The sequence below is a fragment of the Pleurotus ostreatus genome (genome assembly GCF_014466165.1).
Source record: "Pleurotus ostreatus strain PC9 chromosome Unknown scaffold_1, whole genome shotgun sequence".
Taxonomy (NCBI): Eukaryota; Fungi; Basidiomycota; class Agaricomycetes; order Agaricales; family Pleurotaceae; genus Pleurotus; species Pleurotus ostreatus.
This window is the reverse complement of record NW_023503156.1, coordinates 2,568,071-2,593,095: the sequence shown is the minus strand read 5'-3', so window position 1 is coordinate 2,593,095 and position 25,025 is coordinate 2,568,071. Positions and strand designations below refer to the sequence as shown.

At 51.0% G+C, this 25,025-nt stretch overlaps 11 protein-coding genes across 11 annotated transcripts; 4 read left to right on the top strand and 7 right to left on the bottom strand.

Moving 5' to 3' along the window:
* Positions 1 to 385: 385 nt before the first annotated feature.
* Positions 386 to 2,166, bottom strand: CEL3_2 (Beta-glucosidase cel3A; the record flags this gene model as incomplete). Its single annotated transcript, XM_036770572.1, has 9 exons — positions 386 to 473; positions 528 to 680; positions 732 to 832; positions 883 to 1,146; positions 1,198 to 1,304; positions 1,366 to 1,699; positions 1,753 to 1,891; positions 1,943 to 2,009; positions 2,067 to 2,166. The coding sequence occupies 9 exons, from the start codon at positions 2,164 to 2,166 to the stop codon at positions 386 to 388; spliced, it is 1,353 nt and encodes a 450-aa protein (XP_036636417.1).
* A 1,063-nt stretch (positions 2,167 to 3,229) lies between these two features.
* PC9H_000918 (uncharacterized protein) lies at positions 3,230 to 4,103 on the bottom strand (the record flags this gene model as incomplete). Its single annotated transcript, XM_036770571.1, has 5 exons — positions 3,230 to 3,470; positions 3,524 to 3,548; positions 3,602 to 3,751; positions 3,859 to 4,008; positions 4,055 to 4,103. The coding sequence occupies 5 exons, from the start codon at positions 4,101 to 4,103 to the stop codon at positions 3,230 to 3,232; spliced, it is 615 nt and encodes a 204-aa protein (XP_036636416.1).
* Positions 4,104 to 4,249: 146 nt separating this feature from the next.
* Positions 4,250 to 5,335, top strand: PC9H_000917 (uncharacterized protein; the record flags this gene model as incomplete). Its single annotated transcript, XM_036770570.1, has 6 exons — positions 4,250 to 4,483; positions 4,548 to 4,624; positions 4,677 to 4,891; positions 4,957 to 5,064; positions 5,119 to 5,217; positions 5,274 to 5,335. The coding sequence occupies 6 exons, from the start codon at positions 4,250 to 4,252 to the stop codon at positions 5,333 to 5,335; spliced, it is 795 nt and encodes a 264-aa protein (XP_036636415.1).
* A 1,742-nt stretch (positions 5,336 to 7,077) lies between these two features.
* On the bottom strand, positions 7,078 to 8,152 carry PC9H_000916 (uncharacterized protein; the record flags this gene model as incomplete). The annotated part of the gene is made up of 2 exons (XM_036770569.1): positions 7,078 to 7,524; positions 7,580 to 8,152. The coding sequence occupies 2 exons, from the start codon at positions 8,150 to 8,152 to the stop codon at positions 7,078 to 7,080; spliced, it is 1,020 nt and encodes a 339-aa protein (XP_036636414.1).
* Positions 8,153 to 8,385: 233 nt separating this feature from the next.
* Positions 8,386 to 10,150, top strand: PC9H_000915 (uncharacterized protein; the record flags this gene model as incomplete). Its single annotated transcript, XM_036770568.1, has 13 exons — positions 8,386 to 8,460; positions 8,528 to 8,640; positions 8,689 to 8,796; positions 8,857 to 8,933; positions 8,988 to 9,173; positions 9,233 to 9,337; positions 9,388 to 9,397; positions 9,445 to 9,520; positions 9,576 to 9,585; positions 9,643 to 9,748; positions 9,801 to 9,834; positions 9,883 to 10,041; positions 10,112 to 10,150. 13 exons carry the CDS (start codon positions 8,386 to 8,388, stop codon positions 10,148 to 10,150), a joined length of 1,098 nt encoding a protein of 365 aa, XP_036636413.1.
* Positions 10,151 to 10,391: 241 nt separating this feature from the next.
* PC9H_000914 (uncharacterized protein) lies at positions 10,392 to 11,667 on the top strand (the record flags this gene model as incomplete). Its single annotated transcript, XM_036770567.1, has 5 exons — positions 10,392 to 10,649; positions 10,700 to 10,965; positions 11,022 to 11,116; positions 11,181 to 11,512; positions 11,572 to 11,667. The coding sequence occupies 5 exons, from the start codon at positions 10,392 to 10,394 to the stop codon at positions 11,665 to 11,667; spliced, it is 1,047 nt and encodes a 348-aa protein (XP_036636412.1).
* A 362-nt stretch (positions 11,668 to 12,029) lies between these two features.
* Positions 12,030 to 13,987, bottom strand: PC9H_000913 (uncharacterized protein; the record flags this gene model as incomplete). The annotated part of the gene is made up of 6 exons (XM_036770566.1): positions 12,030 to 12,272; positions 12,331 to 12,972; positions 13,024 to 13,242; positions 13,299 to 13,413; positions 13,472 to 13,618; positions 13,671 to 13,987. 6 exons carry the CDS (start codon positions 13,985 to 13,987, stop codon positions 12,030 to 12,032), a joined length of 1,683 nt encoding a protein of 560 aa, XP_036636411.1.
* A 2,765-nt stretch (positions 13,988 to 16,752) lies between these two features.
* PC9H_000912 (uncharacterized protein) lies at positions 16,753 to 18,697 on the bottom strand (the record flags this gene model as incomplete). Its single annotated transcript, XM_036770565.1, has 7 exons — positions 16,753 to 17,400; positions 17,458 to 17,490; positions 17,547 to 17,633; positions 17,703 to 17,886; positions 17,941 to 18,017; positions 18,072 to 18,217; positions 18,274 to 18,697. The coding sequence occupies 7 exons, from the start codon at positions 18,695 to 18,697 to the stop codon at positions 16,753 to 16,755; spliced, it is 1,599 nt and encodes a 532-aa protein (XP_036636410.1).
* Positions 18,698 to 19,673: 976 nt separating this feature from the next.
* Positions 19,674 to 20,983, top strand: CAR1_1 (Arginase, catabolizes arginine to ornithine and urea; the record flags this gene model as incomplete). Its single annotated transcript, XM_036770564.1, has 6 exons — positions 19,674 to 19,718; positions 19,771 to 19,790; positions 19,858 to 19,867; positions 19,922 to 20,238; positions 20,293 to 20,912; positions 20,967 to 20,983. The coding sequence occupies 6 exons, from the start codon at positions 19,674 to 19,676 to the stop codon at positions 20,981 to 20,983; spliced, it is 1,029 nt and encodes a 342-aa protein (XP_036636409.1).
* Positions 20,984 to 21,119: 136 nt separating this feature from the next.
* PC9H_000910 (uncharacterized protein) lies at positions 21,120 to 22,213 on the bottom strand (the record flags this gene model as incomplete). Its single annotated transcript, XM_036770563.1, has 7 exons — positions 21,120 to 21,181; positions 21,233 to 21,311; positions 21,369 to 21,374; positions 21,437 to 21,662; positions 21,731 to 21,927; positions 22,003 to 22,068; positions 22,139 to 22,213. 7 exons carry the CDS (start codon positions 22,211 to 22,213, stop codon positions 21,120 to 21,122), a joined length of 711 nt encoding a protein of 236 aa, XP_036636408.1.
* An 876-nt stretch (positions 22,214 to 23,089) lies between these two features.
* Positions 23,090 to 24,654, bottom strand: PC9H_000909 (uncharacterized protein; the record flags this gene model as incomplete). Its single annotated transcript, XM_036770562.1, has 12 exons — positions 23,090 to 23,107; positions 23,171 to 23,228; positions 23,292 to 23,445; positions 23,513 to 23,568; positions 23,624 to 23,706; positions 23,765 to 23,778; positions 23,834 to 23,860; positions 23,915 to 24,102; positions 24,158 to 24,228; positions 24,286 to 24,417; positions 24,471 to 24,536; positions 24,589 to 24,654. 12 exons carry the CDS (start codon positions 24,652 to 24,654, stop codon positions 23,090 to 23,092), a joined length of 933 nt encoding a protein of 310 aa, XP_036636407.1.
* Between the last annotated feature and the right edge of the window lie 371 nt (positions 24,655 to 25,025).

Below are 25,025 nucleotides of genomic sequence, written 5' to 3'. Positions count from 1 at the left end.
ATCCTGCAGCCGTTCGAGTGGTGGAGATGAAATTCAAATGGCGGGCATTACAAACGGACGCGTGACGCGTTGGCGCCGGCGGCTTGCCGACTTCCCACGATAAACGTAATCGCGGTTACGCTTTCCTCTTCAACATAGGAGCTCGTTTTAGCGCATGTTGGCTGCTAGAGCGCGGCTCCCGAGTACTTGCGTTTTGCCAACCCATATGTGTCAAGCGCTTCAGTTGAAGTAAAATTCCTATCACAGTTTCCATATATTTTCCGTAGTAGACAAGGTTATAGGTCAACTAGAAAAAGATACTAATTGTCGAATGCGGTATAATACATTAGTAAATACTTTATCGAGCCCCCGGTGACCAGCCACACGCTCAGCGTTCAGAAGACATTTAGAATGCCGGATTGGCCGCGCTGACAAGAGTTTCGAAGTAGGACTGGAACCAGGTACCAGCCTCGGGCGCGTTGGGTGCAGCATCCCTTCAAGCCCGTTAGCTAAAGTTAAAGTTAATCGAACCACAGAAGAACACTCACGAAAGACCGCAGTGGGCATCGTAACGTGGGGAAGAAGTGTTGGTAGTGCCGTCACATTCTCCTCCGGGCTTGACCCAAACGACAGCGTCAATGAGAGAAGAGCCAGTGTTTGTGGTTGGCCTCATGCCGAAGCCTGCACCCTTAACGTTGCACCTAAGAGGTCTGTTCAGTATCGCATCGTTCGTCGTATCAAAATGGTCTTACCAGTCACCCCATTGTTGACGGATGTTCTGTACACCAGAGCGACCTTGGTCAACGATGAACGAAGCCGGGAATCCTTGAGAAGAGAGAGCCGGAGCCAGGGCCTGGAAGCATATGTCAGAAGAAATGATGTACAAGATATCGTAGTTCGTACCTCAATGTAATGGATCTCATCGTAGTTCTGGTTGCCTTGGGTGATTGGGTCCGGGGAAGAGGCACGGAGGGCGTTGAAGTTGGCGACGTTGGTAGCAAGGCCGCGAACGAATTGTGGTGAGCCAGCATCCTTGTAGAGCTGAGCGAAGAGCTGAGCAGCAGGTGTCAAGTTGGCGGGCCAGCCGAGCCATCCAGCGTGTCCGGCATCGAGGTACATGTAAACACCGACGGCGTTGAGCTGTTGCATAGCGTAAGTAACACCTTGCTAGAATACAAATCAGTATGTGTGAGTAGAACGGCAGTGACGGAGACTAACCTTGTAAGCGGTCTGAGCCCCACTGCACTTCTGGACGTTCAAGTTGGTGACCAAGTTGGCCAACGAGTCGGGCTCGATGACTGCCACGATGCGGACATCAGGGAACTCTGAAAGGATAGTGATGTTTCGTTAGGCCTTGACAAATGTAAGCATGATTAATTCACTCACTCTTGACCTGAGCCACGATCTGGTCAATGTAGCCCTTGTAGTTGTTGAGACCGTTGTTAGCGATCGAGAATTCACCATTAGAGGCCAGCGCAGCGCAATCACGGTCAGGCAAGTCGTAGACGACAATCTGGACGAGCTGCTTGGTTCCAGTCGATGCCTGTTTAGCACTGGCAGCCGAGAGGTAGTCGCCTAGGGTTGGAACCTTGGCGATGACGTCGAACCAAGTGAAGTTGGGCACAGAGGCTACTTTGGCAGCCTTGGCTTTGAGGGTAGGGTCGCTGATAGCGCTTACAGCTGCCGTGACCTCATCTTGGTAGTAAGGGCTAAGGAAAGCCTAAAATGGGGCATAAGGAATATACACAACACAGCGAAGCACCTTTGACTTACCTCGTATCCAACGAAGGGATTTCCAGCAGTCGGGGTGGTAGACGGCAGAGGTACGCTTGAGCCAGGGGCTGTGGGCGTAACTGTGGGAGACGTGGGCGGGGCAGATGTTGGAGCAGATGTTGGAGCAGCAGCACCAGGACTGCGATGCTCGATCAGCAAACTGAAAGAGGGCTAAGTACAGTGGACATACAGGCATTGTGAATAGTAGTCATTGAGCTTCTGGCAGGAAGAACCAGAGACACAGGTCGTAGCTCCCGCTAGATTAGGAACGATTCAGCCATCCCTACTATCTATCAAATGAATAGAGAACGTACACCAGCCAATACCGCCACATTGCCCGTAGAGTGGTGATTGAGCGTTGGCGATGGCGGGCATCAAAGCGACCAGAGCGAGCAATGCAGAATACTTGAACATTTTGTAGACGATAAAGCTTTGCCTTGACTTGTTGCAGCATCTGGCAGCACGGCAGATCAACCTTTATAGTCAGAGGCTCATGAACTTCGAAGTGCCAACGCGCCATCGGTTGAAAGTCCGGTTTTGACCCGCATGAAGCGAACGGAAACACGTCGGGGAGGAGGAAGAAGAGGGTCACGCAACATTCTCTACTGGGTCATGAGGTATTTCCCCCGAGTTTGTCTAAACTGTGAATTGCGACTTTGCTTCTGTCGGACATATCATTGAGTATAGTCCACTTCGGGTGAAGATCGGTGTAGTTCGAACAACATAGATTGTCGGCTACAGCAGGTAATGTGGACAGAGACAGGTTGCTGCCGCTGAGGACTGATAGTGCGGTTTGCGAGGGAAATGGAGCTAATGCAGGCATCGGCTAACAAGTGAAATTGTGAACCTTCCCATCACATACGTGACGACCTGCTGTGAAAATTTGTTCTGTAAAGGAATATTCAGCTATGTTACCTGTGTGTATGACCAGTCTCATGCTCACGGTACTTTTGATATACACACGTGCTCGACAACACAAAGTTACTGACGGATCCTGGGGCTTCTAGGGTCGTTACCGCCTAGTTATTTTTAGACTACTTACCGCTCTGTGTATGTGGAACCGTTGACAGCCACCTCACCGAAGTGATTCCGACCTCGGTAGAAACGGGCAAACGTGATGTTTGCTACGAAAGGAAGATCAATTCTGGAGCTATTCTACCGTGACAAAAGGTGCAGAACTCACTCTGAGGGAGTAGAACCCTGTGTCGCAACAGGTCTATGGTATCATAATGGGGCGGTAAGTGATACATAAAGTCACTCAATCGCCGATCAAGAAGTGACTGTGCCCCGAAGTTGAGCCCAAGGTTATGGGTGTCAGAATTCAGGGCGAGGTATATTCCATTCCGACGATCCAAACAACTGGTTGCCGTCATGAGCTTCAAATGGGAATTGCACTCGGGGTGGGATTCGGTGACATTCAAGTCGACTAGGGAATACATTATATCCAAGACAAAGATCCGAAGATTCCTTGCCTCGATTAACCACGCTTTGGAGGCGGAGGCAGCAAGGGAATACCACTGCTCGTCGAGGTTGACGATGAAGAGTTCAACAACTGAGAGGTAGATGAAGGCTTGTTGCGACCAGGAATCGAAATCGAAAAGGTTTGGCCATCCTTCAAACTATAGTCTTTCTTCGGGCCAGGTGGGATGTGAGGTGATTCACCCTGCGTTACTGGGTCAGACTCTGATGAAGGAGGGTTCTGAGCTGCCTTCCATCGCCTAGGAGAGTCATGAAATCAGCGTGACTGCAGCGTTATGATTGAACGGCATACTTGGTGTAATCTTGCAACGCAACATCTACAGAGCGACCTGTGATCAATGATTGGGCGCAAGCAGTCAAGAGTACGCACTGAAGTCAAAACTCTCAGAGCGTTCAGCAAAACCCATGCCTATGTACGCCTTCCTACCGCCATCCTCAACGCGAACGACGAAGTATCTAGAAGAGTCTAGGACGGCGTCGACACACGGCTTCTTTGGATCATAGGCTGCACTTGCAAATACTATAATCTAATGAGGAAGATTCCGAGTTGAAGACTGAATCACGTACATTCGCCTAGGAATAGTCGGCGTCATGGTCAAGGGTGAGCTTGGGTAGATACAGGTACACGCGCACCAGTTTGGCTATCTTCGAACACAATATTGACTCCGGATGACCTTTCCATAATCCTCAACCTGCCTTTCCACAGTGGCTGGCTGAGATCGCCCCATTCGTTGGCACGATGGCCTTCGTTGGCCTTCATTGGGGGGATTTTGTACACTGGAAGGATATTAAAAGGCTGCGGTGGCCTGCAGAGTCCGATTACCTGATACTTCTCTGGCAATGTACAAGATGGATTCAATTTCGTCGTCCATGACTGTCGATATTGCCGTCGTCGTCGCCGTCAGTCACGATCTTCAAGCAGTCAGTGTACACTACAGCACTGCACGGCATGATTTGCTTAGTCAGCAATATTGATCATGCAAGTCCGATGCAAGTAACAACTCCTTCTGCAACGACCATGGTGAACGCCCCACCAACTCCTCCACCCACCTCAGCGATAGAACTCAGCGACGCAGCCAAACTAGCTGGCCCATCAGAGCCTGAAGCAGCAGCGCCCAATGCAAATCCTGCTCCTGGTGCTCCCCCATCGCATCCTGACTGCTATCAAAGTACACTGCCTACAATTACCGATCTAGTGGCCCAGGGAGATTATATCTCAGCCATTCAGACTTGCGAGAGATGTGACCTTAATGTTTGTTACTCTGGATATATCTAACCCGTGAAACACTCGAACTGAAGCGGTTGTGCTTGCTTAGGGAGACGGAGATACTAGTCCGACTCGTTTCCTCATTACTGCGCCGCTTGTTATCGCATATCTAATCGTGGATAACCTGTGAGCCTACCGTGAACTCGGCTGGACGACTCACCTCAACCGTTTCAAACAGCGCGCCTGCTCGGTACGCGTTGAGTAGACTTCCCGATAAACTCGCATCCCAACCGTTGGTCAAAGCACTAAATGATCTTCTTCGCGCGACGAGAGACAGGAAACACTCGCTTGTATATTCCCGAGCAGAATCCTTGTTTAAACAAGCGCAACAACCCAATTTCCTGGATGCTAACTTGGGATCGCTTGTAGCTTCTATGATAACGGCGTTCGTCGGTGCGCGGTGTGCTTACGACTCATCAATGATTGAAACTACTCATCATGTTTGACTACGATACTAGAGGCGTTCCGTCGTCGCACGTTCGTTCTCCTCTCCAAAGCATATTCATCGTTGCCAGTGTCCCTCGCTCAAAGCTACTTGGGCTGGCAGCCTGAGCAGATATTGACTGGTACTACGCCCTCCCTCCCTTCGTTTGCTGCAGAACTGAATTAACATCCCTCAGCCGTTACAAAGGAGGGATGGTCGTATGACCAAGCTACCAAAGTGCTGAGTCCCCCGTCAGACAGCAGCTCGTTCACCTCAGCCAATCGAAGTGTTGCTGGTGTGTAGCACCTTGTTGCCCCAGCATTGGCAAAATGTTGATCCATTGCATCGCAGGACCGTCTTCGCTCGAGACGTTCTCAGTGGTGGCGACCAACGTCGCCCGGCTTGAAGTATGAACAACACAAGGATCCAACTTTAGCTTTCTCGGGCCGCACGTCCTGTATATTTTGTCCACCCAATGCTTGTTAACTATACCAATCAAACGCCAGCTTCAGATACTATCAGGGTCGATTTGAACCCATGGGAGACATGAAAGGACTAAGAAATATGGATAGTATATCCAAGGCCGAGTTGAAATATCAACTTATTAGTTGAAGATGCGACCACTCCTACGGCGGTATCCCATTGCACGACGCGCTTCATGACCCCCAGAACGATTGTGATGTTGCTAGAGCCGTCCGTCTTGCCCTGACAGCATAGTGGAATGCTCCATTCAAGGCGTAAGCATCACTATTCCCCTGAGATTGCCGCCCCTTTGATGGTGTTCTTACGCAAATGTAGTCCAGGGCCACCCCACAGGATCACCGCACTACACCAGTAACCTCAAGCTCAAGGCTTGCATGCAGCTTTAACACACGGTTCTCAATGGCAGCTGCAGATAACGAACTCCATACAAGCTCTAAGTCTTGACATCTGTTTCGATACCCCTAATTAATGTCTACTTCAGCGCCTTGACTTGTGCATTGGAATAACACCACCTTCGCTCAGCTTCAAACACGGTAAACGATATCCACCACACGGTAGATCGTATTCAAGATACTTTAACGGAGCCCGCAGCAAATTTCTCTCGTGTAAAATATGCACATTCATTGAACAACCCTTCCCCGAGGGCGGAACCCTTCCGCGAAGTCCTTTTTGTTGGATTTCAGCAATCTTGGCGGTACAGGGGTATAGGGGATGCACGTGACTACTGTAGTATCATGTCGCGCGCATGTATTATTTTCTTCATGCGTTTGCTGGAGTCCCAGCCAAACGCAATATATCTACTTGCTCACTCGGAATTCGCGCGACCTCACCAGCTTATTTCAACACTTTTCACTGACGGACGTAAGCCTTGGGGTCTTGAGAATCAGCCTGAGGTATGAGAAGAGTTATGTTGTACCATTCATGGTGCATGATGCATGATTGCTCACCCCACTGTATGCCCAACAGGTGCCTTTACTTACCAGAGCTGAGATCGCCCTCGACGCAGTGCTTATTTCCCAGGCAAACGCGTGGATAATTGCCTCCGACCGTGGAAAAGGTTAGGTCGTAAGGTCACCGACCTAGCGACTTTTCCTGGCTTTATCCTGACCTGCATAATACTGGATGATACCTTGGAGACAAGAAAATTATGGAGGCGATTGGGTATATGGGGTAGGACGACTCTCCTACTTGCGTTGTGGCGCTCCATCATGGTAATGTTAGATAAGGCTGCTCTTTACTTGTCGATACTGAACAAATTTCACTATTTCCGCACCGATTTCACCCCAACAGCGCCAGAAATCATCGCTATTCATATTGATTGAGAAGCGTCTGGCTTTGCTTGGTAACCATGTTGTACTCCCTAATGTCCTCCTAGTCGCCCAATTGGCGGACCGAGATGATTCACGGAGCGACCATCGGACCCAGTGCTGCTCGCGCAACAAACCCAAATTCAACACTTCCGATGTCCCCGTCAAAGAATTCGTCGAAGTTGTCAAATGTAGGCAGGCCTGTCGAGATAGAGGCGAAGCTTCACCCTTCGAAAAGGATGGGACGAAAGGGTAGATGTGCCTGAGAATACGCATGCTATTTCGTGTAAATAGGGATAAAAGGCTGTTAGCTATATCAGTCAATTGGTACATTTGGAAGTAATGCATCGCGAAGTGCCCTCACCTCATGGAACGATGCGTAACAGGCTGTTGGTATTTACACGACGCAGCATTGGGGCGTAGAAAGGCTTGGGTAGCGTCTTGAACTTGACTTTAGGGAACATCACACGAGCGCGATTGAGGTAAATCGAACTTTGCATAACGTCGTGCCTGAGGTTGGCCATAAGATATCGCCCATTGTTGTAATAACCATCTGGTTTCAACCAGCGAATGGGTCGTTTGTTAGACCGATATTCGTGCGTTGGTATATTGTCGGGATCTCGCGGTAAAGCGGTGGGGTGTTCTGTGTCGTCGACTTGCTGGGCCACTGCAAGAGTCGCTTCCTCAGCAGCGATCTTCGCCGCGAGAGAATCAGCAAGTTTGAGGTCCTCCGCAGACACGTCCTCATCAAAGTTGGTGAACAAACGCTCTATATGTCCTTTGCGTAGCCTCTTGTGATGTTGATCAAAGAGCTGGGAGGACGTAAGATATAGTGAGTGCGACGCACGGTATGGGCTGAAAACTAACTTTGATTCGCTTCTCAATGAATGTCATCAGCCTTTGAAGCTCTCCGGACTGCACCATAAAGCGACGCGCCGTTCCGTATTTGGGGACAGTTAATTTGGACTGCACGACCGGGACCCCGTAGATGAAAGAGCCCTTAATCCAGCGAGGGCTGACTTTGATGGGGTCAGTACCGGGTGGCCATTCGGGGGTGCTGCCGAGAGCGATGCTAAAGAACCGTCCAATGGGATTTGCGATGTTCTTACCAAAGAACGCTCTGCCGTGAGTAGCCAGATAGCAGACTATGTAGTCGCCATTATCAAGCCTCCGCAGCACCAGGCAGTATCTTTTGTGGTTGTATCGTTTTAGTCTCGCGAGCAGAATCTGCTCTTGTGTACTTAGTTGGTAACCACGTCGTTTCAGGAAGTTGAGGAAAGCGAGGGGGAGACCACCATCTGTCAGCGCTATCTCCCCGGCATCGAAGGTGGGATCGCCACCAACAGGTTCGTTTTTGTCCTGATTGTATTCTCTCGTGCGCCGAGCGTAGTCGAAGAAGTTCGCGAGGTTGACCCGTTCCCAACGAAAATCGGTAAGCATGAACCAGCGACCCCCTCAAATCCTGGGTCCTTGGTAGAAGGGATGTTGATTGAGAACCGCGGGCTCTGCAGTCGAATGCAGAAACATACCAGAGGTCGACCCCCTTCCGTTTGGTGACGGGATCTGACAAGAAATATTTGGTAGTGTGGGCGCCTGATTTCCGAACCAACTCCAACCGTGTGTCCTTTCCGCAGAGCCCGGAACGTACTTACCGCCAGAATCAGTTGCTTGCCATGTCTTCTGAAGAACATCAGCTAGAAGGGGCTTCTGTCAGTGCAACTTCGAGTGCGGCAGCAGAAGAGCATGATGTGAGTCAAGACACACTTATATCTCTTCTTGAACTGAGCCCTGACTCCTTGTTGGACTTCGTGTCAGACAATTGTGGCAGACGACTCTGGCATTCCAGAGACATGGACAGAGCTACAATTTTCCTGGTCTGGAAAGCTTTTTTCATTAAAGGTCGCGGACTCTGATAGGCATGTTTCCATGTCCTGAATGAATCCCTGAGCAATCAGTCTCAACCTTTGATGTTGTAGAGTATTCGATTTGAAGGCTACGCTGTACAGCATGACCGATGTCCCACCAGAACGGCAGAAGATCCTTGGGCTCGTCAAGGGCAAGCTACCTCCTGAGGAGGCCCGAATGTCTGTACGCCCTGGCATCCTTCATCACACGTGTACAAGGATGAATTGACGCGCTACAAGTTCTGACCTTCGTTTCTCTGGCAAGAAATTCACACTTGTTGGCACACCAGAGGGTCATGAAATCAAGGACCCATCGCGTTCGTCCCTGCTCTACTGATCAATCAAATACTATGATACTAACTTGCTGATAGAGATGGGGAACCTACCAGACTTAATCAACGACCTTGATGTCGAGCTCACTGACGCAGCTCTGGAGGCATACAAGCGCGATCGACGCAATGCCCGCAAGATCAGAGAGGCGACCGAGAAGCTAAACGTCAACATCATTTTCCCTCTCAGGTCGGGAAAGCGCCTCTTGGTTCTAGACATAGATTACAGTACGTTCCGGTCTTCAGTTCCCGGGTCTTGATCGCTAAAAATAAGGGTCCTGATTCAGCTATTCTTGATACCAAGCCATTGACTACAGGAAGTTTACCTCCTGCTGAGTGTGCTCGTCCCAAACTCCACGAATTTCTGGAGGCTGTCTACCCTCACTACGACAGTGAGTAGTCTTCCGCTTTTCTCTCCTTGCATATGCTTAGTGAATACTAGTTTGCATCTGGTGAACTTCACGCTAGTATTCCCTTTACCTACTCATTGTGAAACCAGGTCACAGACGAGTTGGATATGGCTTGAAACGAAACTGGTCGAACTGCAAATGATCGGTTCCAACAAGAATTATCAGGTACGTGGAGATACCCTGACGAAATGAAAATATCCCAAGAGCCGTAGTTATACAGATTTCATTTGGTCGGTACTTCGTTGTTATCACTTGAACCCCTCTGCTCACTGTGTACTGGATAACAGTGCTAGACAAGACAGCGATGTTCAAGGTTTTCACTGTACGCGACGGCAAGCCATGGGATCATTCGGTCAAAGCTCTCCAAATCATCTGGAATCGCTTCCCCCAATTGTACGTCCAGGAAATGATGAAACCCCGTGGAGAACTAACAGACCATCTAAAGCGACGCGTCGAACACAATACATATCGATGATCTGGTATATACGTTCATTTCGAATAATTTCGATTGCACTCAAACAGCCTAGAGTCGGAATTTTGCGCTCAACCCTGGCTCTGGACTGAAGATCAGCGCGTTCAAGGACGCCCATACTCCTGCCGCTATGGCCGATAGAGAGCTTGAGAAACTCGCCCGTTATCTCGTCCATATTACGGGTGTCCCCGATTTCCGTGCTCTTCGTCATAATGTAAGCACCGTGCTCTCGAAGATGATGTAGGTGTCATTTGCTGACTCCAGTGGGGGCGCCCATTGATCAGGATTGGAAGAAGACGTTGCGCCAGCTGCCTCCGCCGTAGCACGCGGGATTTAACTAGTTCCTAAGTTAGCATATCCATCATACCTGGTATACTTTGCTCTGTAACGGCTTTCTTTCCCTGGATATTATGAGATCCAAGCATGGGTGCTTGTATTTACGGCTAGCTTCAGTTTCCGACGCCGTCGGCGCCTCATTGTGCCTGCCCCATGTTACAAGTTCCCCACTGAGATCAATCTGCTGACTTGGCTCCTGCATTCTAGTCATCAATCCGTTCAGGACCGATGCTAAACCGGGTGTATAAGTTCCCGAATTCAAATTCACCCCGGACACCGACATGTTATATACGAGGTCGCTATCTGCGTCGCGATGCCGCCCAAAGTCGTCGTCCATTTATCACTGCCATGTCAGCTAATACTTCCAAATCCACTAAACAGCCCGCCGAGCCCCGCCCGTCGGCTAGTGTAGTGGTAGTGAACGAGAGGAACGAGATTCTACTCGTCCAGCGGAACCCTCGAGCCCGTCATTTCGGAGGTGTCACTGTAAGTTTCTGAGTTGCACAACGAGGCCTTGCTGAAATATTGGATCCCAGGTTTTCCCCGGTGGGAACTATGATGCTAAGCAGGACCCGACGCTGGAAATCACTGCAATCCGAGAAACATTCGAAGAATCTGGCTTGCTCCTAGCCCATTCTAAGAAGGGGGCTTCTCCCAGCAATGCTGTTCTTGACGAAGCGCGGCATGCCATCCACTCGCAGAAGACTGCTTTCAATTCCTTCCTCCAGGAGCACCTACTAGAACCAGATACTTCAGCGCTACTACCGTTCACTCGCTGGATCACACCCGTTGGCCCACCACGGTATGTGTGACGATACCTATAGGCCAAGGCAATATTACTAAACAATCGCATTGCAGCCGGTTCCGGACACAATTCTACGTGACATTCCTCCCCGCTGCCTCGGCGTCAGGGTTTTCTTCTGGTGACAAAGAAGAGCGCCTCCCCAAACATGGTCAGCGAGCGTCTTTTTAGTCTTTCTCAACCGTTGGATGGCGTGTACTCATTCTTGTACAAAGATGGTGGCCTGGAGGTAATATCAGCCCGATTTATCACACCTGAGGCTGCCCTTGCCGAATGTAACGAAGGGAAGATCACGTTCATGCCGCCTCAGTTCTACATAATCACCACTCTGGCCAGCATACTTCGTGGGGCAAAGAATACTGCTGCGCAGCGGGCCACGGTGCAGCAACTCTCCCAGGGTGCCTTCGGCCAAATGGTGATCAATCCTAGGCGTCTCAAAGAGCCCGACAGTGAGGGACGCGCTATTTTAACGTATGAAGGCGATGAAACTCGTGGTGGGTCCAAGGGAAGGTTGCATCGAGCTTTAGTAAGGCTTGACAAAGCTGGAGTGAGCTCCTCTTGCACTTTGTCCACCTCTGGGTATATTATTAACGTATCCCGTCGTAGATCCTTACACATGAGATCATCTTGCAACGGAACTTTGATATATTTACAGAAGTCGAACCTCAAGCGTTTCACACACCGGGCTTACCCAAGTTGTAAGCACCACGGGGGTTACATTGAAGATACATAATCTACCTTGAATCAGTTTCGTATATGTATATCCTCATATTATCGTTCACCCCAAGTCCAAGACATTCCATGCAAAATGACCCAATCGTAGCATTGGAGGGGATAACACCCACAACTATTAAACTACCACATTAATAGATGAATTCTATAAGCTACATATATCATCGCGTATTACCGATAGAGAAGCTCCGAAAACAATATGGATACAGTTGGATATAACTAGATCACAGCCGTTTAATTAGATTGGACGGGGGGCAGGAAAGAGAACGGGGGAAGCGTCGTTCAAGATTGAAGGGATGACAACAGTTCTCAGAGGGTTGAAGGATTATCGATTAAGGGTAAACTTGGTAGTCGTATGGCACCGCGGCTCCCCAGAAGCTGGGGTCGCATGCACCGATGGGAATTGCACTCGAACCTCCCAAGTCCTTGGCATTGAGGTTGGACGAGGTAGCGGCCGACCAAGCGGAAACACCTGAAGGATTGGGATTACCATTGTTCATGAAGGCCTTGTATCGTTTGTGAACTTCCGTAGTAAGGGAGGACTGCGCAGCGGTTGGGCTATTGGTAGTCCCAAACTGGTAATAGGACAATAAGCTTGAAAACTTCAGTGCGGACTGTCGGAAAGTAGCTTACCACAATCTGAATATCGTCCTCGTGGCAAACAACGCCGTTCTGGGCACAAAACGAAACCCCATCGTTACTTGGGTACGTGGCGCCCACTGAGTAGACTCCGATGTATGCCGTACCGCCGTTCTGGATATAGTTGCGGGCAAATGTCCAGCTGGGGCACTTCCACATTTGATCAGTTCCCATAGTCTCTAAAGTAGGTCGAGCGTCCAATTGGCCGTTGACGGTTGGTGGTAATGGGTAATGGGTAGAGGAGAGAATGGTGTCTCCCCGGTCTTCACCAAGGGTGCCAAACACGACGGCCTGGAACATTTGTTCGCCCATAGGTTCATCAAAGTTCCCATAAATAGCAGGACCGGCGTCGTTTACAACGGTGTTAATGAGGACGGGCTTACTCATGGAAGGGAAGGATGCCGAGTCAAGAGACGAGGTGATGAGGGAGCCGTCGCGGACTGGACGCATAGGCTGGGACATGCCAGCACTGGGCTCAAAGCTCGCCGCTGATGAGAAAAGTTCCAAGGATGCGTCGGTGATCGTTGACAAGGAGAGGGCATTGTGGCAAGCGGTATCTGTGGCGCCGCAGTTTATCTCAGTATTGAAATGGCTCTGCATATTTTGTTGGGCCGTTGTCGAAAGGAAACCAAAGTCCTGAAGCAACCGTGATTAGTCAAAGCGACTGAAAAATAACTCTCGACATACCATAGGGTCAGAGTGGAGTATGGCATTTTTGAAGAGCGAGGAGGCTGAAGGGGCAGCGAGGAGTGCTCTAACCATGGTAGCCCCGGCGCTTTGACCGGCGATGGTAATCTTTGAAGTGCTTCCGCCAAAGGATGGGACCACGTTCTTGAGGAACTTCAGCGCGTTAATTGCATCGCCAACGGCCAAGTTGGTCTTGCCATCAGGTGCCATGAATCCCAGCTGGGGACGCACAAGTTAACAATGAAAGCCGGTGTCAAGCCAACTGATAAACTTACTGCGCCTAGACGGTATTGTATAACAGCGACAATAGAGTTGGTCGCAATGGCAAGTTTAGAGCCATCCAACCCAGGACCATTGGCCGAGCCAACAAAGAATGATCCTCCGTGGATCCTGTGTGCGTTCAATCATAAGGAAACTATCACAGACAGATGCCGCAGCGTGAGCTTACCAGACAAACGTAGGTGCATTAGACCCAACATGTAATGTCGCTGGGACGTAGAGTATCATAGACAAGCAGTCCTCGGACACAGATGAAGCATCGGCATTAACTTGAGGACATGCAAGCGGAAGAGCAGTGATGTTGGTGCTGCCATTCCTGATATAACACGGTTATTATACGCCATGGGCAAAGGTCAACGGGTACTCACGGTAAACTCCATGTGGTCGCGACAGTGGATGGCTGCCATCGGTTAGCATTGGCGTACTTGACTGAATACCGGTTGGCGCCGTCTGGGTCAACTACACCACGAGCCGTCCCAATTGGTGTCGAGCACGTCGGGTTGCTGGAGCCGCCGCGAGGGCAAATGATCCTGATGAATGGGAGTTTACACAGTAGGCCGCGGGGGTCGATTTGAGGGAACCGAATGGGACCAAATGGACCTCTACGGTCGACATCTGGAATCGGGGAGGCGGCAGCGAAAGTGACAAGCCAGAGGAAGGCAGTCAGATAGTTCAGGGCGACCATTGTGTGATTCGTGGGCTGTTTCGAACGACGAAGACGCACTCAACCACCAGAGTAGCTCTTGCTTGCTGCTGGTGAGGCGTCGATACGGAATTCGAAGGCCTTAAGTAGGATTCTGAGATCCCCTCGTTCCTGCGAGGAAGAAAAATCAGGTACTGAGGAAAGATTACGGTAATGACAGGCGAGCGAGCAGGGCAAGAAGAAGTTCATCCACAATGTGGTTAGCGCCCTAAATTAGGAAAGGCCTTGTTCCCTTTCCAGCAACTCTACGGTACGGCGCGCCTTTCCCGCTGCTTTTTCCAGGGCACACGTCTGTTCTTGTTCTATCTTGTCCTTCCCCGAGGGCGACACTCGAGGACCTACTTGATGGTCCCTGCCTCGCGTCTTTGAATCAACTTGGATCAAGCACCTTTGATGGATCTCTTGTATTCCAACCCGTAGGCGCAGTCCAATTTTGTTGACTGACTACCGTCTATTGAGAGATGAAAGGTGCAATAATCAGTGGCGAATCCAATAAATTCATCTGATCCCGTTCTCTGAACATCCACCGAGGAATCCCCTGATTCGTCTGCAAAACCAGGTACAGCGGAGGTGAGAATCCAAAGCCCAAGACATCAATTAAATCATACGGGTCGAACAGCTTGTCATCAGACCCACGCCCTTGAGAACTGGTCCCACACAATGTCCAGACGAAAATACGGCCTCTGGCATTGTAACGGTGTCGCTCACCCGGGGGTGAATCTCAGATGCTTCCATGTGCGTACCTCGATCGATATCGATCACGGATGACATCCTCCGCCACGTGGGCGGATGGAAGTAAAAGGAGAAGAAGGGAAAACATCGCTGAACAAAGGCAGGCACCAAGGTTAATGGGAAAAGGGCATCAGCAAGATTTATTGGAAGCCAGGTTTAACTTACGCATCGAGGATCTCTTGTCGTCACCCCAGGAAGATGAAACGGCTCTTGAACGGCTCCTATAATAGGTTGCTATAAAGTTTTGGCGCCGTAAATTGTCGCATGCTCTACTCTGTTCTTCTACTCTGTTCTTCTCGGAGAGACGTAAATATCAGGTGTTCACACGTTCATACGTTCACTTCTCACCATGTGCATAATGGCATTTGACTAAGTAGAGCCTACGAATGCGTGCTGGAGGATCCCAGAAGCATATTCACCGTGTCACGAAGAGAACTTCGACGGTTAAAATTATAAATCCATGGCGCACTCGCTGAGAGTCACGATGCCAGCGTTGTTCCTTGGTGGCCTTAGCTTGGGGCATCAGATGGTAGATACGAAATTCCAGGCCAACATAGCCAAGCGGTCGCCGAGGTCGGGGATACTGGCCAAGTCAAGGTAAAGGGGGTACATATGCGGATTCGATGGCCAGAAATACGGACCGCCCTGCTATTGTGCCTAAATTATGATCTGGACAGGCGCAAGCCTGGCTCGGGTGATGATGTCCTGTATGACAAGACAGCTTACAGAGCACCAAGAAATGTCGATCACTGTTGCCCCAGGTGGATAATGTTGTGCGGCCTCCGAGAATTTGAGAAATGCGACTGGGTGCTCCCCAGAAACAGAGGAGGGGTCGACTATGGCGCATGCCTGACGTTCAGAGGCTAGCAACGGAAGCGACCCGTGCGGTGTAGCGTTCGATGAAATACGAGACCATCTTCCGGTCGGGACACGCCGTGGCCATGGTGCGAATAAGGCAACGAACCCACCCAGTCTACACCATGGCACTTGCAAGTCGTCGGGACACTGTGGAAGCAACCTCCGTCTCCTCGCCGCCCGTCAAGGAAGGATAGAAGATGAGCCACAAAGAAGCCTCTCGGTGATTGTGCCGACGGGTGCGAGTTGTTTGATCGTGCTATACAACCATGCGACCGTTGATACGAAGCGGCAGCGACGTTTGTATGCTTCGAACCTTGACTCAAGTCTTGCACTGGGGTCACTGCATATCGTGGCGCATGAATGTCGAAGAGCCCTCTCCCAGCTATGGGATCGAGGCTGCAGGATTCAATTAAAGTGAGAGGAGTTTGTTCAAGGCCAGGATCCTACTCCATTCCCCAGAAGTCGATCTTGCGTGGCACCTATATCAATCTCTGTCTTCGATGTCTTCGGTCTGTTGCCAGCGGTGGAGGTTTCATACAACTCCAGCAAACCCACTGAAACTAGATACTGCTTTCTGTTAGATCGACAGCCTCGAAAAGCAATAATATTAGAAGCGGCGGGTTGCCAAATACCCTTTACGAGGCGAGGGAACAAGGCTATGGATTCAAAGTTGAGGTTCTAAGACAGTCAATACAATACCAATACCCCATGCCAGTTACAACGCTCGCCTGTGTAGGAAGCACCGCATATAGGTATATGCATGGCAGGTCGTTGCTCGGTGGGACCTCCAGTAGGCTATGTGTATTGGGGCCAAGAGATTCCTTCGACAAATACACTTTCAAGGGACTTGTAGCGTGGCCATCGAGCTTGTGCGCCATAAAGCGATGCCAGTCAGTTGTATCAGAATCGGGATCTCGTATGCAGCAACTATCTCAGAGTTTGTCACAGTGAGACAACAGCGAGACCGTGACTAAGACGCGTCCGATTCAGGGACAGACTTATCGACGAACTTACTTGCACTTAGCCTCGTGACCCGTCTATAGAGATTACGCGACCTCACCAAAATGAAGGCAAAATAAGAATCGTGTATGTATTGTACTACTAATTATAAGGGCACGACAAAGTAGGAAGCCTCAATCTCCAGACATCTATGCAATCTATACGTGATCAGCAGCATGCGCCGTCTGCGGGGGCACTTGCAGCTGGAAGTCACCCTTGCCTTCCGTGCTGGCAGTACTGGGGGTATACGACTCATCCAAGCTCTTCTTATACCCCTGCCCAAACGCCTGCATACCCTCCTTCTTAGCCTTCTTCAACACCCTCTGTATCGCATCCAATCCGCGATCTAAATCCTCCAGCGGCGGCCCAAAGCTCAGGCGCACATACGGATGGCACGGCGAGTTGAACAGATTCCTCCTGTGCGCAGGGTTGATATCGAAGAAGATACCCGGAATAACGATCGTCTTCTCCTTCAATAGCTCCTCAAAGAACGTAAGCCCGTTGTTGATTGGGGGCGGGAGTTTCTCAAGGTTGAGCCAGACGTAGAAGGTTGTGGTGGGGGGAATATCGACTTCAAGATGCATGGCTTTGAGGCGGGCGAGGACGTGGTCGCGTTTCATTTTGAAGTGCTTTTGGAGAGCAATTTTCTCTTGGCGGATGTATTGGGGATCGAGGAGGGGGAGGGCAGCAAGTTGAAGAGGGTGGTTGGCACCGCCATCGAGGAAGGAGCCAGATTGTGAGAGGGCAGTGACGAGATTCTTGGGCCCTACCACCCAGCAGACACGCCAGCCTGGGAGACGCCAGTTCTGCATTACGCATGATCAGGTCACCTGGCAGTGCCGAGATTCTAGATGATAGCTGACCTTGGTTAAACCGTCGATGATGACCACCGAGTCCTGGCAGGAATGTCAGCATGGAGCGATCGGTTCAAGGTCAACCCGAGTGCACTCACGTTATTGACGTCTTCGATGTATTCGGCAGACGAAATCGACTTGCCGAAATCTTTTTCGTTGTCGGGATAAATGTACCATGAATAGAACTAGTTGGAGCGATGAGAACCCATACACAGCAATGGAGATGCACAGCAACGGAGAAAGAGTATATTTACCTCGTCGAGGATGAGTGTGCTACCTTCTCTGCTGAGGCTCACGAGCTCCTTGAGATCATTGCCCTTGATCACTTGACCAGTGGGATTACGAGGGTTGGAAGCGATGAGGACGGAGAGACCTAGTGTGTTGATGTCTTTTTTGGTCTGTTCTATATCTAGACGGTATTTCGACTTGGATTCGAGGCTAAATAGAAACCGTGAGCGAGCATTACAGCAATGTAACACGAAATAACCATACACAGTGGGCACAGGAACAAGGCGTTTGAACGCGCTGAGAACTTGGTCGTAGGCGGTATAATCAGGGACTTGATAAGACTGCAACCATGCGTTAGCGAGAGTACGCCGCGTAGCCTTGGATACATCGCTTACGCAGTAGACATCACCCACGACGGCAGCGACGCGAGATAGACCGGAGCGGCCGCCAGGCACGATGCAGACATTTTCGTAGGTATACTGACTAGACTTTCCCTTGCGGTAGGTCTCGTTGTAGAGGCGTGCTACGGCCTCTCTGAGAGCTAAGTTGATGATCAATCAGTGTTCTCATGTACGCAGGCACGGAATCAACGCTAACCTTTGACGCCTGTTGTTGGAGCATACTCTAATGAATCGACAGGCATGGGGATGGCGAGCGGGCGTGTTGGAGCTCCAGGGATTGGACCAACCTCAGGCGCGCCCTGGCCAAGGTTTGCCCATTCATGGGCGTTAGCGTATGTGAAGCCATTCGCCATTGCGCGATCCGAGCAGTAGATGACACCGGTCGAGCCAGGATGCTCGATACCCGGCACAGTCTCCTCGTCTGGGTTCGTGGTCTGTGGAAAGACGCCCTTAGGTTTGTGGCCCGCCTGCTGCCGAAAGATCTGGTGCGCCTCCGACTCGCGCTCGTGTGTGAAGTGCTTCATGACATCGAGGACCTGATCCACGATATATGAGAAGGAGTGATGGTTATGATTGAGATTCGGGCGCGAAGGTGATTTTTTGGGAAAGTGGATGGGCATTGTGGAAGGAGGTGGTCAGTAAAGTGAAAGTGGGGGGAAGCTCAGACTCACGATGTCTTTAAAGCGAAATGGGGTGGTAGGACGCGAGTTTGGCCGCGAGGCGAAGGGCGAGTGCATGATGATAGCGGTGGTTGAAGTGATGCAGATGGACGGTCCAGCGCAGGATATTATAAGGCCGTGTATTTTTAGCCTCCCTCATGCACCTCAAGATCATGACTGGCAGAAAACAGCGCCTGTGGATCAGATATCACCGGCAACCAATGACAGAGGTTGGCCCGAAACTGGACCAGTCCATTTACTGACCAGAATTGGTGGGTCCAGAGGTCGTGTTCACCGCCAGGCCTCTGAGAACTCGCCATGGCTCTCCACAACGCGTCTCTTCGTCGTGGCCAGCAGCGAGCAAGGTCTTTTTGCTTCCGTACACGTTATGAAACAGAAGATGCCATCCTAGCCCCTGGATTGCTTCCGTCGCGACGAGCACTTTGTCTCCAAGTCGCCCACCAATCAAATGATCCCCCAGACGTCTTGAACATGATACGGCCACCAGCAAATTGAGTCCAGACAGAATCACGGCGGGCAAAAGAGAATCGTGGTCGTGTTCGAGAGAGAAAGATACGCGTAGCCTTTTCCATCGTGTAGGTCGCATTCCAGCACTCAGTCTCCAACCGCAAATTCTTCTCATTCCAGCTCAGCCGTCTTCTTTGCAGCGCGTCTTGCTCGTGGAAGAACGATATTGCTCCGAGCCCCTATCAGCGGCAAGACCAGAGTATCTCCGGTCCCCATATGTGCTGTGTTCCTTCTCTTCTCTGCTGCGTAACCATAACTTTTTGCTCGTGAACGCGATTTCAGCTGACGCAGTCGCCTGAGTCGGCGGTGTCACGTTACCCGCCCAATGAACTGGTATTGCGCGGATCTTGCCCGACTTTTATTGCCAAAACTCGCTTGCTGAACTTCTTGACTTACTACTATCATCACCATGGCCTCCGTCTCTCGTTTTATCAAAGAGCCAAAGACCGCTGCCGTACGTGCGCCTTCTGACTGCCCCGCGGGCCACCCCTGACGCCCTTTCACAGATCGTCGGCTGCCCCTTCAGGTGCTTTCTTCATCTAAATCACTCTTCGTTGACCAATAGCTGATCGACCGCAATGCGATGCTCGCAGTGGAGGCCAGGTGCGTTGCTGCTCGAGTTCAAGTTCGATGTAGAGGGCTGACATCCTTATCTAGCCTAAACCAGGTGTCGATAGAGGTCCGATTCACCTTGTCGAGGCGGGCCTCGTCGACCAGCTCAAAGGGCTTGGCTGGGAGGTCAAATTCGACGGGCACCACCAGTTTGAGGAGATCTCTGCACAGTATGCCAATGACCCCGACACAGGTCTTGTCCGAGACCCGCCCATCGGCCTACTTAAGAACCCCCGTTTGGTCTCCAGCGTCACCGAGAGCGTCGCGCAGGCCGTCGGCTCGCATTGCGCCAAGGGCGAGCTCCCCGTCACGCTCGGCGGAGACCACTCGCTCGCGATGGGCACTATTTCTGGGACACTGACGTAATGCCTCATCTGCCTCTAAATAATTCACCGAGGACTTACCGTTGAGAACAGCACGTACCCCGACGCAGGTGTCATCTGGGTCGATGCACATGCCGATATCAACACCGTTGAGACGACTGACACTGGCAACATCCACGGCATGCCCCTGGCCTTCTTGCTCGGCCTCACTGCCTGCGACACCGTGCCCGAAGCAGCTCCTACCTCATCGCATGCCACGCACCCGTTCTCCTGGATCCCCTCTCCTCCCCTGTTGACTCCCTCACGCCTGGTCTACATCGGCCTGCGCGATGTTGACGCCGGTGAGAAGGCCATCCTCAAGAAACATGGTATTAAAGCCTTCTCGATGCACGAAGTTGACCGCTATGGCATCGGGAAAGTCGTCGAGCTGGCTATGGAGTGGCTGAACAAGGACTATCAAGGCGCGCACGGACAGCGTCCCATCCATCTCAGCTTCGATGTCGACGCCATGGACCCCACCGTCGCCCCGTCTACCGGCACCCCGGTCAGAGGCGGGTTGACTTTCAGAGAGGGGCATTACATCTGCGAAGCGGTTTACGAAACCGGGAGCTTGGTGGCGTTTGATCTGATGGAAGTCAATCCATCGCTCGCGGATGCTGCTGCAGTACAGCAGACTGTCAACGTCGGGTGCTCGTTGGTGAGAGCAGCTCTCGGTGAGTAGATGTGTTTTCATCTTCGCGGTTTACGGGCACTAACGAGGTCTTTAGGCGAGACTCTGCTCTAGATATAATATAATAGGATACATATGTGTATTAATCTGTAATCACATCGCTCCATATCTAGCAAGTAAACACTGCTGGGCCTGTCAAACAAACAAATCCATCGTCAATCGAAGGTGGCGGCAATTGCTGGTGGTGGTACTAACCTGGAGGGGTGTAGTCCGTGATGCCGTAGATGTTGGTGATGATGCTTGCGCTGTTGGCTAAACGGGCGTTAATGGATCATACGTCTGAGCAAGATCCTAGATACGTACTAGCGTAGGCTCCTGGGAAGGAGACTGTCTGTGGCGTAGCGCTTCCTCCACCGGTCACTTCAATTTGGGCGCAACTCATCTACAGCCGTAAGCATAAGTCAAGTACGCCCTTCATTTTATTGGTGGCAGCACTTACGTAGAACTATAATTAAAGGCCACGATCAGCATACATCAAATATCCCAACAAAAAATATGGACACTTACCTGAGCACCGGGGTACGTGTATGCGTTCTGGAGACCGATGGCCTCAGCGCGGAGGAGGTACTGGCCGCTCGCAATACACGACGGGATGGTAAACGTGGCGTTTCCCTTGTTCAAGAAGAGGCGGTCGGAGGCCCACTGGTGGGTCTCAGAGTTGTAGCCATCCTGCCAGACCTTGAACCATTTGAGGCCCGTGACGGTGGGCTGCGTGGCATCGGGGACAGCGGCCCTACACAGAACGAAGTAAAATACTGCATCAGAAATTCAACAATCATCCTTGAAGCACAGGAAACATACAGGTAGGCGGTAACAGGCCCCTTGTTGGTGGGGTCCAGCGGTTCAGAGGGATCCGCCAAACCGGTGTAGCCGGCAGATGTGTGGTGGAATTGAGCGGTCACTTGCGAGCCGGCGGGTACTTTGATTACGGTGTCAGAGACGGGCTGGATGAAGTTGGTATTGCAGATAATGTCGTTTGAGTTGACGTCTGTGATCGCCTGCAGGCACAACGAAGCGTCAGTATCATTCCACTCGGTACTAGGGTTGCTTGAGGTGGGTGGGGGAAGACTTACGTTGTTGGACGATGGTACTCGCACACCGACGGCGTGGCCTTGATCGACGCCGTTGACGGAAAGACCCTGTGTCACACAATGGGGAAAGAAGAAATTAGGAATGGCGCCTCTGAACAAAGCGCCTTTGAAGACGCACCGAGAAAACGGTCTTGGATGAGGCCGAGCCTGTGAGAAGGGCAAGCGAGACAAAAGACACAAGAGGGATCTGCATTTTTTGGAGACGACGAGTAGGTGAGGACTACTAGTTGACTGTTGAATACGCAGATTTAGACATGTCCTATTGAAGGCCTTTATAGCCCACGAACCCCCGTCTACCAGGAGGATTTCGCCGCGTTTAAGAACTGACGATATTGACGTCGGTGTTGGAAGCATTTCACCAGCCAAAGAGAACACGACACGAAAGGACTTCGTGCTACAGCACATGCACCTGCACTCAAATCAGACAGCAAGGTATGCGCATTCAGCATCTCGGAACTCTGACTCCAGCTGCGGTCGCGAGGTTCCGGCGGGGAGATTCTAAGAAGTCCAGAGTTCGCTGCAAAGTCAGAGTTCTGCCGGGTGGGCTATCTGCAAGGAGATGCTTACAGTCAGATGACATGAATGACATAGGTATGAGTACCAGCGGGGCAGGGCATGTGGCGAAGCCAGTGCAGGCAGAATCCTACTGGAATGACAGAAGAATTGGGTATTGATCCTTGAGTTAGTCCTGGCTCCGAAGAATAGCAGACACGATGCGCCATAGAGCAGGTTGTACCCAAAAATGAAGCATTCACTCCCATGGGGTGATCATTATAAATGTAAATCATCAACGCGATAGGTGCGGGACGGCGAATAGAGAGATGTACAAGTCTTCGTGGCAGCATCAGGGGCCAGACGCGAAGATAAGGGGATCATAGGGGGCAAAATCTCATCGGGCAGAGGCATGAGCCCCACGGCTCCGAGATGTGCGTCTCATATACAGCTTATCCGCGCCTACGTATCTGCGTTCTCAAAGACCAGAGAAAAATGGGAATTGACTGGAAAATATTGAATACATCTCGACGTGTGTAGATAATGAGATTTCGCGAACTGATTGTGTATTGAGGTTTTACAAACACTGGCTGTACTGCAGGACAAGAAATAGATATTAGATTATTTACCAAAGAAAGGGAGGGTACGGGAGACTCACGTAGTCGCTGGACTTCGTACATTTGAAAGGGGAGACACAGGCCGTAGGTCCAGTGTAGCTGTTTAAAGGGGAAAATGAGTTTCTGTATCATCCGAATTGAATTGAGGGGTCGGGTACTCACCCGATTCCACCGCACTGCCCCCATTGGGCTACTGTTCCACTGGCAGCGGACGTAGAGGCCGGTGGAGGATTGGTGACGGGTGTCGATGCAGGGGGAGCTTGAGTAGGGGCCTGCGTGGGAGGCGGCGAGCCGCTGCAGCTAAATGGACGAGGGCCTGGTTACAGAAGAGAGGTATGTACGTTATCCAAGTGGAACGTTGGAGGCCTTGGGAAATGGCCTACCAGGGATCGTATAGCCACTCAAGGTCTGGTAGATGTTGATCGTGATTCCGGGGTCGCTGCCTGATTAGAATGTAGTGAGGATGATGAAAGAAAACGGAGGTGTCAGTAAACAAACCCTTGTACGCGCCAGGGAAGCTGACTGTAGCGGGCGAAGTGTTTCCTCCTCCGGTAATTTGCAGTTGAGCACATTCCATCTAGTAACCTAGTTCAGCACGAATAGACATAATCCGAATTGTGTGTAGAGGGGCTTACGTAGAGTTGGGCACCTTGGTATGTAGTTGGTCAGCAGGGCAGCATATTGTCTGATAACAAAGTACTCACCTGGATATGAGCCCGCAGCGTGAAGGGCTGATAAACTTTGGTTAGGTTTCATTTCACGGTGGCAAGTATTTGGATACATACCGATAATCTCGACCCTCAGGAGATATTGACCTGCAGCGATGCAACTTGGGATGGTGAAAGTGACCTTTCCCTTGTTGGCAATCAACCTGTCGACACCCCACTTGCCATCAGAGGTAAGACCATCCTCCCAAACTTTGAACCATTGCAGTCCCGTCACACTGGACTGTGTAGCAGAGGGAACCTTAGCCCTTTGCGAGTGTGAGTATTTCTCAGTAGCAATCACTGATAGAATAGGTTACTTACAAGTATGCCATGACTGGCCCCTTGTGTGACGCGTCGATCGGGTCTGCAGCATCTCCAGGAGCAGCACCGGACTGAATAATCATATTAAACGTGAATATTTGGTCTGACCAGGGAAATTTATGGCGTACCAATGTGTGGTGCCATTCAGCGGTCACTTGAGAGCCAGCAGCGACCGGGATGACGGTGGTCGAGATAGGTTGGTGGAATGGGTTGATGCCACCGTTGCAAATAACGTCATTAGAAGTGACATCGGTGATAGGCTGATAGAAACGTTGAATACACGGGGAAATTGAGGAGGATTGGAGAAGCTGACCCCATCGTAGTCAGGAACTCGGATCCCATTCAGATGACCTTGCGAGACGCCATTGACATACAGTTCCTGGGTCGATTGTTAGGCTCGAAGTCTCGATGACAAAGACACTGAAGCATACCTGGAAGATAGTGTGTCCGGCAGCGGCGGACAAGAAAAGTCCCAACGAGGCGACGACGGCTCTCATAGTGAAGCAAGGGCGATGAGTTTAGTGGCGGGGAATCCAAGCTTTCCGACATCACTTTTATACGAGTAAACAACCCACTTCGATGCATTCTGGAAGTACTTCGCATCATAAGACTGACCGTGTCCCCGTGCGGGGGTTGCGGCAGCAGCTTTTTGCCGTAGAATACTAAGGAGCGTGCTGTGGGTTCCCCATGATAGGACATGACCAGTTCAACCTTGCAGTACCACACCGCAGCCCACGCGTCAACGTCGGGATATTGTTCGATATCGCGAAGAGGCTAAATTATTAGCCACGCGTGGCACATAGGCAGTGTATCATATGACACAAGCGGGGTAGGTTCGACGAAGTAAACAACGTCAGGCACAGTTTGA